General features: G+C 37.2%; 1 protein-coding gene across 1 annotated transcript; it reads right to left on the reverse strand.

Moving 5' to 3' along the window:
* Positions 1-9,736: 9,736 nt before the first annotated feature.
* On the reverse strand, positions 9,737-15,584 carry LOC112180057. The gene is made up of 5 exons (XM_024318557.2): positions 15,264-15,584; positions 12,973-13,034; positions 11,362-11,452; positions 10,824-10,926; positions 9,737-10,742 (listed from the first exon to the last, which is right to left on the reverse strand). Exons 1-5 carry the CDS (start codon positions 15,446-15,448, stop codon positions 10,035-10,037), a joined length of 1,149 nt encoding a protein of 382 aa, XP_024174325.1. The 5' UTR covers positions 15,449-15,584; the 3' UTR covers positions 9,737-10,034.
* Positions 15,585-15,921: the final 337 nt, after the last annotated feature.

Here is a 15,921-nt window from a genome sequence, read left to right on the forward strand (position 1 = left end):
GATTTTTCACAAGGTGGAATCTCCAAAGTTTGTTTGGAGTGTATAATAAAGTACGCAACGTTACAAGTCTATGAGAATTTTCGGGGAATTTTTCCGACACTGGAACTATTTATTTTGAATTTCAGAAGTTTAGGAATTATGGAAATTCATTTTAAATAAAAAGAAATGCTCTGGCATGATCTGGACCGTTAAAAATCCCTCCGCTTGATCAGCGACGTTAGTCTGAAATGAAACTCAGGCTATAAATAGCCCTTAGATCGAATCACCGTCCCAGATCATTCCAGAGACGATCAGAGCTCTCGACCCGTTTCTGCTCGACGACCCGAAGCCACGACCCAGACAGAACTCCTCCGTCCGACCACATCTCCACGATGAACCTCCGGCAACAGCTTCGTCTCTCTGTTAGCATTAAAGCCACCCTCAAGTGCAAGAGGTACAAGTTATAGAATAGGAGATTAAGTAAGGATGTTGAACCCCCGAGGATTGGTAAATCCTTTCCTAGCTAGGGAAAACCTAAGGAAAAAACTAGAAGAATATGCAAATGTACAATCACATACAAAGGTTCACAAGTGAACCAAAGTTCATGGTGAGTATGTGCAAGATGGTGTGTAGAGATTTGATTTTGATTTTGAGATTGGTTTCTATTCAAATTGAAACAATGAAAGCAAGTAATATAAACTAAGCTAAACAAGACAAGATGGGAGTTAGGGCATCGGGTTTCACCTTTTGCCTCCCTTGCAAGTATTAAAGCAATTGAATATGAATGATGCAAAGCTAATTGTCCAACTACCCTCTTAGCATCCGGATAGGACTACTAAGGCTTAAACCCCTTTCATTTTATTAACTCTAACCGGATAAGTCTAGAACTAACTACCTAGAAACAAATTCAATTACCGGATAGGTCTCAATCCTTTGACCCCTAAATGCATAAAGCTTAGAGTTTAGGTAACCAAGCAAGCAAACCAATCCTATCTCTAGGTGATTTTAGCTCACTACCCTCACATGCACACATGGTGTGCTTTCACGCTCCCCTTTTGCCTAAAGGTAATCAATCTCTAGGAAAAACTTCATGTCATGGCAAACACATAACTCAAATTGATTAGGTCTAAGTAATGCATTCAACTATTGACTTAGCATGTGAGAATGACAACATGAATTTGCATCAATTTATAAACAAAAGCATCAATCCAAGCAAGTTTGGCTAGGGCTTTCAACCCTAGCCCTAACTAGTTCACTACTCACACATAGCTAGATACACAAGTTTCAACATTCTATTAAACATCAAATACATAAAGAGATAGGGAGTAAAGGGTGACTATTGATGATGCCGGAAGAGGTGGTGGAGATGGGTCTCCAAGAACATGATGTGGTCACCTCCTTCTCCTTGCTCCAAGCTCTTGAAATTGGTGAGAATAGTGAAATTTGGGATCTCTAAGATGAGTTGTGGTTGAGTGGTGGAGGAAATGGAGGTTGTAGTGGTGGAAATAGAGGTTTTAGAGGTGGAGATGGTGGTGTCTTCTCTAGAGAGAAAATGGATCTTGGATAGGATGAAGATGATTGAATGGAGTCAAGAATTCTCAAATAATTGGTCTTTGGCCTCTTTTTGATCAACTAGGTGTGTCATCTTTGGTCCCCAAGTGTGCAAGAGATTCTCTTACACTATTGTCCCCAAATGGTCCCAAATTGGCAAGGTGATAAAAGGACAAGGTGTAGGGAGATATTTGAATTTCAAGTGATGGGAGATTCTCACCACCATGGTCCTCCTTTTCTGGAGAAAAGACACTCCATGAGTGGCAGCTCGCCGAAAAAGTCGATTTGCAATTTTCTTCCAATCTCCGTGTCTTCTTCTCCTAGCTTCAAATCTCCACATTTCAAGCCTCAAATAGTCATTTTATTCTTAATGCAAGGTTTCCTACAAATAAAAGGAAATGGATTAAAAAAAGGTAAAATAGCATGGAGGACAAATCAATTTTCATAATTATGGGGCACAATTGCATAAGTAATTAGTGACTCAACACTCACCGTCGCCTACGTCCCTGCTTTCTCGGATTGTACATGCATCGAAAGTGAACAAAGAATCGACGACGAGAAACTACGCGTTTTCCGGTGAAGTTCCTGCAATCTCCGACGATCTTCGGGGCTGCATGAGATACGGAAGTTGATTCTCTCGACGTGCTCTACGTCTTGCTAAGTTTAGTTTTTGAATTTGATCGATTGTTGACTGATTGGGTTTCTGGGTTAGCTTCATCAGCACGTCTATTTCTCTTCTCTCTCCGTAGACGTCACCTACGTTTGGGTGTGGGCCAAGCTGGCACAGCCCTTGGCTGGGTCAAGGAAAATGTCATCCTCTTGCCTTTTTTCTTGACTTCGATCAAGAAAGTTCATCCTTTTCCCGGTCAAGCTTGTGTTGGTAGAAGAGAGATTTTGGGGTTGGTCGGTCACCACCTCACCAAATCCATGCTTTGTCCGGTCAAAGAGGAACCGGTAGACTTGCTCTTAGTAGAAGGAAGAAAGAGGCCACACATACCTCCCAACTTGCCCACGTATATACAGCCATTGGCGACCTTGAAATTTGAAATAGTCACTGCATCATGGCCCTTGATTTTGATTGTCATTTTCAAGTTGGACGGCCAAAATTTCATTCTTTCAAAGTAATTGAACCAACGGTAAGAAAATAATAAAAAATATTTCAAAAAATAGTAAATAATTTGCTATAAATTTCTACCATTTGTTTTACATTCCACACCCAACAAATTTCTTTCATAGTTGCAAAAACTATTCCAATCCGTTCCTTTTTATTTCACCTAAAATATCTAATTACTTTGTCAGTAGGTCTTCCAAAAATTCATCATTACTATCTATTTACATCATATTTTTCTCATTTACAATAAATAAATTAATAGAATATTAAAAGAACAGTACTGTCATGCCACAGAGACTTGATCCAACAGATGGATACAAATATAAAAAATTAAAATAAAATACAAAAACAATGAACAGTGTTCTGACCCAGAAACCTAATCTAAAGACCCAACAGGTGAACTTGCTCTAGATTTATTGCCAAAAATTGAACTAGTAGTTTGCAATTATATCTTTGTCTCTTTAATTTCAATTTTCAAGTACACCTCTTTTTTTCTTTTTTTTCCCTATAGGAACTAAATTAGTTGAAATATTATAAGAATCCCATAGAGAGATGGGAGGAGAATAAATTTTATCACATATTGTGGAAGACTTTCAGGTACAAATTCATGTCGGTTTACTCCAAATCGTGGAGTTTCATACTCCTTTCACAGGGGCAAGATATTTCATACAATTTATTAGCAAAAGCCGCTTTGTGTTATCATTTGGCATCTCAGCCAAAACAACAAACTCGTGGCCCGCCATTATGTGATTAGAAAGCTAAAGCAGGCCAAATTAATAAAATTTAGATAGTGTGAAAATGTAGCTGAAAGTAATATATACGGTGATGCACAATCCAGTGGAGAGCAGTGTGATGTTAAATATATTATCTAAATGTCATAGGCTAAAGTTAGGTTGTGCATGCCACCGGTTTATCACTGTTAGCGTAACATATTAGAGCGGTGAAAGACAATAGTAATTTAAATATGAGTTTGCCGAGAAATTGAGTTTACACTTGAGTCATAATATAAATGCCTATTGGTTAAGGAAAAAAAACATGCTTAGGTTACTCTCTCTGAGAGGTAAGTGGAGGCCGTGGCCTTCTGGCGGCGGCTCTACGAATTGGGCTAGACCGCTAGAGGTCTTCCTCCTTGTCTGGTCTCTGGGAGATAGAGAATGGCAGGTTTCCCCGTCATCGGCTTCTCAAAACTAAGAGTGGCGATGCGTCTGCGCTGCAGGGTTGCCACGGAGATATTGGATTCGGCTCAGATCGGATCGACTATGGCTGGATAGGAGTGCAACAGGGATCCGGTGAGCGAAGTGTCGGGCTGTGGCCGACTTTGGGTTCTCGATCTCGGTCTAGCGGCTGGGTGCTGATGGGGGACGGAAACCGTGAGGACTGAGGTGTCGGGCTTACAGGTCCAACTATGTTCCTTGGGTTGAAGGCGACTTGGTGCAGCGATTGCAATGAGAGGCGGTGGCTGACTGTCTTGTTCCAAGGTGGCAACTGTTGCACTGGTGTGGGACTGAAGGTTGCCAACGGTGGTGCAGGTGGTGTCGTGAAGGCGGCAGATCTGTGGCATAGGGTTTTCCCTAGGTTCATGGGTTGGGGGCCTATGAGTTTGGGCTTGGGCCTGGGTCTACCATGTTACCATTGATAAATATACCTTAAATTTCCTCAAATATCTTAGGCTCATTAAGGTTATTGATAAAACAGAAAAGAAATGTATTTACAGTTTGTTATCATGTTGAAAGTTTGTTATCCTGACCAAAAATTACGAGAATTCGTATTTGATAAAATGACAGCATGATTTCTAGAAAGTCAATCGAATCTTTTTGCATGAAGTAGATCTCTAACATTTGGCACTGAGGCGGCTACTATATGTGGATAGTGAATTGAACACCTAACAATAAGTTCGATTCCGAAATGTTCTTGAAAAGGCGAGGGGGGACTGTTTTAATAATACAGAGATGGAAATCAAATTGTGATGAGAGAAATTGCCATAATGTCATTATGTAAGAGCAGGCCTTGACCAATTTACAGTTTTGGTTTATGTTTTCTTTTCCTACTTTCTTTCAATTTGGTCATTTTTAGCAACAGTTGCAAGTATGTGAATCCAAATGGTAGAAATTCGTTTTTGTTTTGGTTTTCATTGTAAGTTTTTTTGTCAGTAATTTACTCGGCTCTATTGTACTTATATGTGAACTTATAAGGAATAATAGTAGGAAGACCTTAACAGAATTTTCATTTTTAGTACTATTACTTGTAGACTATGGTTCATCTACAATCACTAATACCTTTTTATACATGAAACTAGTATTAAAAGTAAGTTTTAATCAGAGCACATGGTAAGTTTTACCACTTCTTCATCTTGTGTATTGTCTTAAACGCCTAAATCTGAACAAGTTTTTTTTTTGAAACGGGGTTTGGAACCCAGCCTAACTGGGAGGCTCAACCCCACGCCCGAAATTATTATTAATAATAGATGGATAATTGTACAACGAGGGGGACATATTACCTAAACCTCGAGTACTAGTACAAGCATCCTCATAGAGAACATCCTGAATAATCACAGGTGTCTCATCTAACCAATAATCATCTAAGTAATCAACACTAGCAAGATGGGTCAATCAGTGTTTAGCTACTTGTTTTTGGTGCTTCAGAGTTTGAACTTCTTTTGCAATATCAATTTCCCCAATGGTTGCTCTGAATAAATTAAATAAACTCCCCAAAGAAAACCCACCATTGAACTTGGAATTCATCATCTGTATTAAGTATAGATTACAGTTAAACCTTGATAATTACTGTTGTGATTTATGTAACATCACAATCCCTCATCAATCAAAATCTATGCACCGACGGTGCAAATGACTCAACACTTATAAGATGATCTTAACCCTTGATATTTATAATTAATATTTTTATTAATAACTTAAGTGTGTATTTAATATAATCTAACCATGTTGATTGGTTTGTTAATGCTCCAGAGTTCATTTCGGATGCCCTCATGTACGATTCTATTCGTATCTAGTAATAAAATTCCCTCCTTTCTTCAAAAAAAAAAAAAATCTAACCATTAACCTAAATTTGGGTTTGAAACTCTTTGCTTGGATTTGTCTGCTCATATCTTGCAGAACACGGTAGCTATTAACATATTAATGATGTGGAACCAATTAGTCACATGCTTCTCTTGGACCCAATCCAAATCCCATCAATTACATATTTCTTAAACTTAGGGATAAGCCAGTGATTTGGATTATGTGTTTGCTTAATGGATTGGGAAAGACAAAAACTGCAGCTGAAGTGCTAGTAGAGGAGGGCCATGTGTGGGAGGGCACAGGCACCAATCTTGAATATTATTATCATTTTTTCTTGATTAGGAATTAATTATGATAAGTTCCTCTCTGGTTTGCCTAACTAAGCCAAAAGTGTCATTGTTTAGGTCAATTTCATGCCAAAGAAACATCTAATGGGTTGTCATATTATTTGTCCATGTGAATAAAATGTGTGTCTAACTAATCTTCTAAGTGTGTATGGAACCAGTTGGCCAAGCTATATCGACATCGTCCAAAACATTCACATCTTAGGGTTCTTGGACTCAGATGCCTGAATTAGTCTCCTCAATTTTTCGTGCATTACAATAAAACAAACTCCAACACAATAATAATAATTAATAATTGTGACATTTTTCAATCTTGCCAATCACATTAGATTGTTGATCTAATCATTGGTTAATACAATTAAAGATTATAGGACATATATGACATCTAATGGTTAAAAATGCAATATAATAAGGTTAGAAGTATAAGTTTAGAGTTTAGCTCTCAAAAGTTTGCGGAAAGAGGTAGAACCTCCAAATTTACTCACTTGACTTCTATGCTTTTTACACCTCCTATCAAATTTTCAAATACTAAATTTACTCATTAAACCCCATTAAAGTTCCTCAAATAACCTCACTCATATAATTAATTTACAAACAAACAAAGATTTTTATAATAAAAAAACTTAGTCATTTCAATGATTTAATTACTCTATAAATCTTAATTACATCTCCATTCCTTAATCAGATAACATATATCTCTTATCCAATAAAAAAAAAATCAAACACAAGGTATTGAGTTTTAAAAATTAATAAAAATAAAATAACATGAACTATTATGTGATTTTTTTTATTTACTTTTTCTTTTTCAGCTGTTAAAAAAAACAAGATTAATCATTTTTTCTTAATGTTTCTCTATTTTCTGTACCTCTTGATTAATTATTTAAATATTTTTTATTTATTTTTATTTGCTAGCTCTTTTTTTCTTCTTCATCTTTTTACAAATGTAATAGATAGATTTAGATTTAGGGCATAATACAATTTATTTTGTTCTCTGTGACCAATATGTGTTCAATATGCATATCATACATTTTTATCTTAATCATAGTTTTATTTCTTAATATATATATATATATATATATATATATATGAATGCTTTAATGAGTACATAGTGAAATTGGAAAATGAAAATAGATTGGAAAAATAATAAAGAATGCAATCTAATATTATTGAATTGGAAAGTCTAGAGAAAATAAATATAACCATTTTTTTGGTATAATTATTGTCCTTAATAGTCATTTTATAGTAGGTTATATATGTCATTTAATAATTCATAACAGAGTGAGGTCAAGTGAGCAGATTTGGAGGTCCCAATAGAAACTCTCTTGCGGAAAATGCAACAACGGAACTTTACTTTATATTTGAAGGGTACTCGCTACATTGTTAGGGTGAATCAAATTTGACATCTTGATTTAGGACACAGGTCTTTTTTTTTTAGATAAAGTTGATTTAGGACACAGTTAACATAAAGAGAGAGTGTAGGAATTGGCCAAGTTACGCATATCTCCAACAGACTAACTTGTGCAAATTAAAATATCACCACAAACCCATGTGCTCTTATGTGACTAGACAAGGCAAACACGGTCAGAGTACATGAAAGCATTTCTAGCAGTCTAAACCATAAACCAGTGGCATTGGAAATTTGGAATGGCATAAAACAAAGCTCTAACAGTATAGGCAATTATCGAGAAGCCATGATCCTTGGCTGCACATATACACATGATAAAAGAGTTGGAGAACTTTACAGAAAGTGGAGGAATACCAAACATTACAGCAAAGATGCTTCCTTCTTCATTTAAGCATGGTGACAGTCACAAGAAAGATATATATATATATATATATATATATATATATATTAATTGCATGCTTAATTCTTTTTAAATGGCATGGTAATCAGCATTACCAGGTGAGATTCTCAACTGGGGTTTTCTTTAATCTTTTTAACCAAAATATAATCATGGTTACTCACCCTGTGGCCTAAATTAAGCAAAACCAAATTTGATTTGAACTGGAAAGGGTTCCAGACGGAAAGCATCAGTAAATAAGAGTGATATGGTTAATGAAGATATTTTTGTTTGTTCAAATAACATCAATGTCTTAAGTAATAGACAGACTGAAAGGGATGCATGAAGTAAAAGTTTGACTATATATTCAGATGGATATATTTTTCCTTTTCAAATAAATAGACACGCCCGTTCAAAAGTTGGGTTGCTTTGATTATCAGTAGAAATTTCCCCACCTTGCAGAGGCCTTATTTCTATGCATATGTTTATATACAAGTACGACCTGAGAGGTTTCTGCTTTATATTGTCAACATCCCCTTTGGCATCATCTCATCAACTCCATTTTATTCTTTTTATAACATATTCTTGTTTTCTTTTTCAGATGGCTAATAATGTAGCCTAGGGTGAATCTAGATCAATGAGAAAGAATTAATCATGATTTAGATGAACAGATTTGAGAGCACTGGCCATGATGATGGGGTTGATAAATATGCAAAGGGCCTCTCTGAAAAGGTGATGTTGATGAGATGAGTAGAGCCATTGAAATTGAAAACATTGACAGCCTTGTTTCAAGGGAAGATGGGCTAGAAAGTTTGATATCCACCAAGAAAGTAGTTGTTGTTGGTTAATTGAGAAGTATATGAGGAAGAATAAAGCAAGAAAAGCACCAAGAGCATTCAGAAACCTACAAAGCTTTATGTGAAAATTTCAGAAGATGGGATTTCTTTGTCATAATGGTATGTGCCTTTAGAACCCATATGGGATTCTTTTCATGAAGGCACCAACGAGTAAAGACTTTGATTCCAAGACAAACAAAGAGATAAGGATATGTTTGTTAGGCTACAAAATTCTGCTCATAGTATCTACGCTAATAATAGGAAGCTTCTACTATAGTAAATTGCTTGTTTAGGGAGTACTTGGGTAGAAAATTTGAAATGATATTCATTGCCTAAAAAAAAGTTAACCATGCCAGGCACCTAGGAGAGGCCTAATGTCTTTAATGTAATCATTCTGTGATTGATCTTTAATTCCCAACAGTTTGGCAATAGATTGAGATGAAAATTCTTCATTTTGGGTATTGCTTACCAAATATTCACAAGCAATTAAAGAATTAAGAGTAGGTTTCTGAGAGATGACATGAAAGCAATTAAGAACCACGTCTTCCAAATTGGAGTGTTCTTGAAAGGTTAAAAATAGTTGGATGGCCCTTCGTTTTTAAAAATGTTGGGTGGTACTGTGGAAGCTTAATTTAGTTGCCTATTGAAAGTCAAAACTGATTTTCATCAGACCCAGAAGCCATTTGGATATTGGACCTCACATTTTCTCTCAAGAGAATAACATGATTCTTTTCTTCTCTGAAAAATAATAATAGTTATCTGGGTTTGATGAACTAGCACTCAACTAATCAATGACCCTATTCTATTTGGTTTAAAGCTGTTTTTCATTCCCACTAAATGAAAAGATCATATAGATTGGGGAGTTTAGACTTCGGTGACTAAACCACAATATTATACCAATCTCCTAGTTGTTTAGCAAGGCTAGAGGAGCAGGCAGATCCAAAGCACTCTTTATTCGAACAAACCAATTTTTACTGATCAGAACTAAGAGAAAAGAAAAAAGACTTTTGCGCATTAATCATGCTACTGCTACCACCAGTCCTAGTTCTGTAAAAGAAGTCTGTAACGTGCGTAGAGCATAAGAATCATCACTCATACAATTTGGAGAAATTAGATGTAGCATTTGAAGTGCCAGTAGCCTACCAAAAGGTCAATGGCTTCATGCGACCTACATTGCTCATGAATTTTGGCAAATACTACAGCCGGTTACATCATGTTACATTTTACAAGTAAAATGAGGTACCATGGTTGGATTCAAATTGAAAATGCAAGTTTCCCATCATTGCTTTTCGACCAGAAGAACAGGAACTCAAGGATGAAATTACACTAGGTTATGGCACCTACCTCAAAACTATGATCCTCTGAATTGGCTAAAAGTCCACATCCTACTAAAAATCACACCTCTAAATCTTTAATCATAAACCTTCTATCTGCTCCAGGGAAGAGAAGTGCGCATTGACGCTACTGAGAGTTTCTTGATCAATTTCATTGGTACTAATCAAATGAGGAAATAAATATTGCGACTCTTTCCTGGTTTCCAAGTCATTCTTCGTAGTCTGTTTCTTCGTGGTCTCTGTGTCTTCCAATTCTGAGCTGCTCATAGATTTCAGTTCATTGAAGAGTTGAGTCTTCATCTCCATGCAAGACTGTAGATCCTCCTCATTTCGGGCTTTGTTCAACTTATCAATGAGATCACCTAAAGCTGAAGCCCTTGCAGCCCGCCAATTTTCTCCTTTTCTGGGCCCCATATCCAATTCAATTTGGTCACTCGGTTCCTTATCTCCATCAGCAGACTCACATGTTTTAAGCTTCTTTAATCCCTGATCAACAATTTGCTGTATCCTCTTTCTGAAATTACTGGTTCTCATTGGATTTGATCTCAACTTTAACTTCAACCCTGAGACCATATCCCCATTGTCACCTTCTGTAGTAGTCATGTCATGGTTTGATATGGATGATCCATCCCCGATGGACTCTTCCGCATTAGAGTTCACAGAAAACACTTCCTCTAATAAGCTGATGTTCTGCATGTATCGATCAAAAGCTTCATTTTCCACTTCAATGTTTCTGTCCTTAAATTCCTTTAACTTGGCAAACCTCCATTCATTAGTAGCCACAGCATCCTGAAATTAATTCCTACATTAGGACAAGTAATTCTCACCAAAAAATAGTACAAGAACAAAAATATAGTGCCAAGGAAATGCCTTTCTGGTCAGCGGCTTCTTTGTGCGAAGTGTAATATGCACATTATTGAATTGCGCAAAATTGTTTGAAAGTTGTCGGAGTGATGCAACTCTATGCGAATTCCTGAAACATATTCAACAAATTAATAAATTACCATCCAGAACAAAAATAGTGCTTGCTCTTAGACCTGGCAGACCTAACTCAATAAAGTACCAAGGGCAGTAAGAAGAAACAGGTGGAGTTTGGAATTCAGAAAACAAACATATACAATGTGGGGTAGTAAAAACCATAAATGTAAGACAGCTGTAGCACAAGCTAAAAGTCTGATATAGGAAGTTCAGACAGAGAGGAGTCTGGGAATAAGAACCATCAATCTTAGACTCAAGAACAAGCTAAAAGTATGTGGAAATCTTTAGCTAGTCACCTTTCATAGGAAGATTATACTCAGTGAAATCAGTGAATTCTAAAAGTTCATACTCACATAAACTTTATATTATAATGTCACCTCTTGAGACAGTAAACTATCAGGAATATAAAAAAGATGTTGCTCGAACTCACCCGGATGATGATGTCTCAGTTGACTGATGGTCAAATTGAGGACTGCTTGAGGCTGGTGCCTTGTCTGGAATAGTTGTATTTGCTTTCAAGACTGCAATATTAACAGTCGGTCAGGAGAAGCAGGAAATGGGGTCATACTCTGAAATGATAATAGAACAAGCAATTCTCTGCTTTGCCCCCTATAAAAGAGTCTCCTTACAATAATAGGGCTGTGCATATTGTTCTAACCAAACGAGTCAAACCAATGAGACTACCATACCAACCGAACTGGACATGATTCAGTTGCCTTTATATGGTGATTTTCAATTTTGATTGTTATATTTTCAAAAGAGACTCTGACAAAACCTAGCTGACACGCACGCGCGCGCATTGCTAAGTGAGGGTAAACTTGAGGTAGAATATATGCAAATGCTAAATTCTCCCTCAGACACGAGATCACTATAATCTCCAGACTTCTAACAATCTGCTCTACACTCGACCCTCTTCTTTCTTTCCCATTACCTAATCAATCTAAGATCTTGCTGCAAAATTAGGCGTCAGCAGCATCATTCACCATCCTCATTACCTGATTAAAATCACTCCTCTCAATAGATGCTTACCTAACCACTATGGCAGCCCTCTCACCTTTGAATTCAAAGCTTCTCATCCTTTCTCTTCTTCTTAAAATTTTAAATGGGATATTTTATAACCAAAAAATGCCAAGCAAATTAGATAGGGTTGATTCAGTTGTGATATATATTCAGTTCAGATCGATTATCGAAACACAAAAGTGACATTAAACCAATGTATCATCATGTTATATGAATGTTAAAAGGTTAAACTGTTTATAATAGAATTATGATCAGAAGTGCCAAAAAAAAGAAAAGGAAAGGAAATTGTGATATATAGACGTGCCACCTAAGTAAACAACTTGGATCCAAATTTTACATAACCAATTATGTCCTCGACAGCACAGATTACCCCTTTTAGAAATATGAGAATGCTGTTTCCTGCTAGCTTGTAAAACCCAAACCTATTACATAGGCTGCAAAATTATTTGATAGTAGCTAGAAAAGATTTATTGGGCATGCAATGCCGTGTTGCCAAAACTACCCATAACTTTTTTTTTAGTATCCTACACACACTAAGCCCCCATCATTATTGCCTAGAGTCTACTCTTAACATTCCCCTCATCGTTACAGATACCCAGTGATTCACATGTGAGATACCATGGGATGGTATTGCTTAAGAGTCAAGACCATGTTTTACCCCCTGCTACCCTTTTCCTTGAAGGAAACACTACGTATATGTATGGGATCTAAACTTCTAACGATCAACTATGACAGCAAAAGTTGCTTGTTTTTGACATAGACCGATCAGAAACCAGGAAACCAGGAAGAGCAAACCTAGTTTACTCGTTATAAAAGATTAGGTTACCCAGCAGTAATACTTGACTCTTTGCATTACTACTGCAAACCATCCAAAAATGCAAGAAATATTAGATCCTCCAGGAGTTTTTGATTACTTGACAGAATCTTCCCCCACCCTAACTAATAAAATTATCCATTCATCAGAATACCCAGACACTTGAAAGCAGAAACCTTTTCATGTATACACACTTATTTAACATACCATGAATGTGACATGGATTTTGAGCTCTTGAGCAGCAACTCTTGCAAGACTCAAACGGACACCTGCACACACAAATTAGCTCATTAACTAATCATAGAGTAACAAAATTAACAATTTAATTATAATAGGATATAAAACAAACTATTATTTCATCAGTAAAGGGAAGTAGAAACTATAGTAGTGTTCACAAAGCAAAAATAGAACTCCGACAGCATCTTCAATAACATTAAGAAACCTAATTGATCAACTATAGGCTATGTACTACTGGTGCAGAAAGGAGAAGGATCATCATTGAAATAACAAGGAAACCCAACGATAGTGAGAGATGTGAACAGTTACCTAGTAGTAATTTGATTCTTTGTTAGTTCATAGATGAAAGCAAAGATGAACTATCTAAGGTTTCACAGAGTGCATTTTTGGGGTCAAATGGTGCTCCAATGAAATTAGGCAGTGGCTGCAAATAAACAATCCAAAGAACAATGAAGAAACCTTAAAATCTTACTGAGATCATTCTAGGAGTCTCAACATTGATCCAAACTTCGGTAATTCACTTTCTATAATCTTGCTTGGATCATTGCGAAACCCTAATATAGTAAGACTTTTAAACTTTAAAGGTGGCTCAAACTAATCTCAAGTAAGAGCAAAGAACTACCAACAAAAAAAACAAAACAACCTAGACCTGCAAATTACCATAACAACCCAAGAATTGAAAATTTTAGATTCATATCAATAGAACAAAGACTTCAAAACCACAGAGGAAGGTAATCATGCCAAGAATTTCATTCGATATAAAAACAAATGGTAGCTAGCCTCGAGCTGACTCAAGAATGCCCTAAAATAATACCACTCAATGTTCTTTTTATCACAAAACTGATAGTGATTTCCACTACACAACCCAACAAAGACTTATATGTTCCATATTAAGACCTTTTGGATCAATCCTGAGAATGAAAAACAAAAGGAGGAAGGGACTTGGATGGACCGCAAAGAATTCACAATCACTTTAAAAGTAATCGCAATTCTCACCGTGCTTCAATTCTGTTTAGGGAATGCAATCTGGTTCTCTTGTCCAATAATTATTGCGAAACTCACCCAACGCATTCAAATATTAAGACATGATCCTACTCCTCAGGATTGCAAGCACTTTTTGCATATCATAGATAAGTTTCTCATTGCATGGATCAGCTGCTACATTATGATCCCACCATAAAATTCCAAACTTAATTTTTCAGTGGTATTACAGAAGTCTAGATAACAAGCAGAGTTATCTTAGTATTTCAAGCAATTTACTCTAACTAGTTGTCAAAGCTATAAATGAATGGTAGCTCGCTTACCATCTCTACACCTTCCCTACTTATTTAGAAGTGGTTATTCCCACAATTATCGGCTTCAAGAATGTAAAGCCCCTACTCGTTTCAATAGCATCATAATTGAACCAAAAAATGGTTTTAATGCCATTAAGTTACCATTCTAGGCCCAAAAATAGCACTGAACAGAGTCTACCAATGATAGAACAGGTCATGGGCTCTTCCAATACTTCTTACCACAATATCTCGGCTTTCTCACCTCTATCAAATTCGCAACTTAGTTTTCACAAGCAACAAGGAGATAGATTGGTCATCGCTCATGGGAACTCAATGCAGATCGTACTCTTTGATTTTTCAAAATTCAAGATACTTCCGCAATCTTGACACAAATTGAGTCTCCTAAAATGGTTCCCCTTCTACTGTAAGGGTCAGCAGGACACCCCCAGTATCAAGCTCTTCCGCAAAGCTGGTTTGAGTGATATCAGGCTATTAAAGAAGAGGACCTCCTTTTCAATCCATCTATTACAAAGTACCAAGTTCTGTGGGTTTACACCTACTCCACTCGTCTAAAATTACGAGCCGTCCACTTGTCTAAAATTACCATAGGCCAACCAGAGAGTTTCAGGCTTCTGTATGTGCTTCAGATTCTCCAAATCTCAGCAATTAGTCCTTTTTTGCTATACCTGTCTCATAGACTGAATTCCAATCATACCCCTCACAGAGTGAAATTTGAAACAAGAGACCACATCATTCCTTCCCTAGTGTAATTTCAAGCTTTTAACAACTTCTAACACCATACACAACATCAATCACAGCCCAGCGAATTCAATTCCTTCAAATCAATTACTCTAAACACCAAACAAACGCAAATCCTCACGAAAAATACCTAGCTAAATCGTACGGCCAGCGATAAAAACCTAGACGACGGACCTAACTCAGCAGAAAATTACCAAATCTGAAACCGAAAAAGAGAGGAAAAATTACCTGGAGCGAGCGACATTGCCGCAGACCTTGCACTTGGGCTTGTTGAGGCCGCGGAGCGTCTTGGTCGGAGTTTCGGAGCGGAAAGCCGCGGAGAAGGGCGGGGCGGGGACGGCGGCGGAGGGGGCATGAGAGGCGTCGGAGGTGGTGGCGCTTAGGGCTGGGGAGGGAGAAGAGGCTGCCGCCATAAGAGCGCCAAATTTGGGTTTTGTTTTTTGAATTAAAAGAGAGAGAGGTTTGTGTTTGTTGGCATTTTAATTTTCGTAAAATTTTTTTGTTTTTGTTTCAGGCGCCGGAGACGGAGGAGCGATCAGGTTAAATGAGGCGGTCAAGGGCTCGGACCTGGAGGAGCTGTCTTTTATAAGTCGTTATGGTCTGGGCCGGGTCGGGGTTTCTTAAATGGAGTGGGTTCTTAGATCTGGGCCGAAGCCATTTGTTTCTACGGCAAAATTAAATTCAGGAAAGTTACGGGGTCTGAATTATTATTGTCTTGTATTTCTAAGGTACCGGTGGCCGAGGTCGGCCTGTCTGCGTCGGTCATTGGTTCTGATTCCAATCACGAGTCAAGCTTACGACATGTGGAGACAATTTACTCGGAATCAAAATCAATGTCCGACGCAGGATAATCCAATAGGCTGACATTGCCACCTTAGAATTACGG

The sequence above is a fragment of the Rosa chinensis genome, chromosome 7 (assembly GCF_002994745.2).
Source record: "Rosa chinensis cultivar Old Blush chromosome 7, RchiOBHm-V2, whole genome shotgun sequence".
NCBI classification, from domain to species: Eukaryota; Viridiplantae; Streptophyta; class Magnoliopsida; order Rosales; family Rosaceae; genus Rosa; species Rosa chinensis.

What these genes read in the sequence shown, in the direction of transcription:
- LOC112180057 (XM_024318557.2), bottom strand. Translation starts at nt 15,448, where the DNA reads ATGGCGGCAGCCTCTTCTCCCTCCCCAGCCCTAAGCGCCACCACCTCC. An exon ending in GGCAATGTCGCTCGCTCCAG is followed by an intron (nt 13,035 to 15,263) that starts GTAATTTTTCCT and finishes TTGTGTGTGCAG; the next exon opens with GTGTCCGTTTGAGTCTTGCA. An exon ending in AAATCCATGTCACATTCATG is followed by an intron (nt 11,453 to 12,972) that starts GTATGTTAAATA and finishes TTAATATTGCAG; the next exon opens with TCTTGAAAGCAAATACAACT.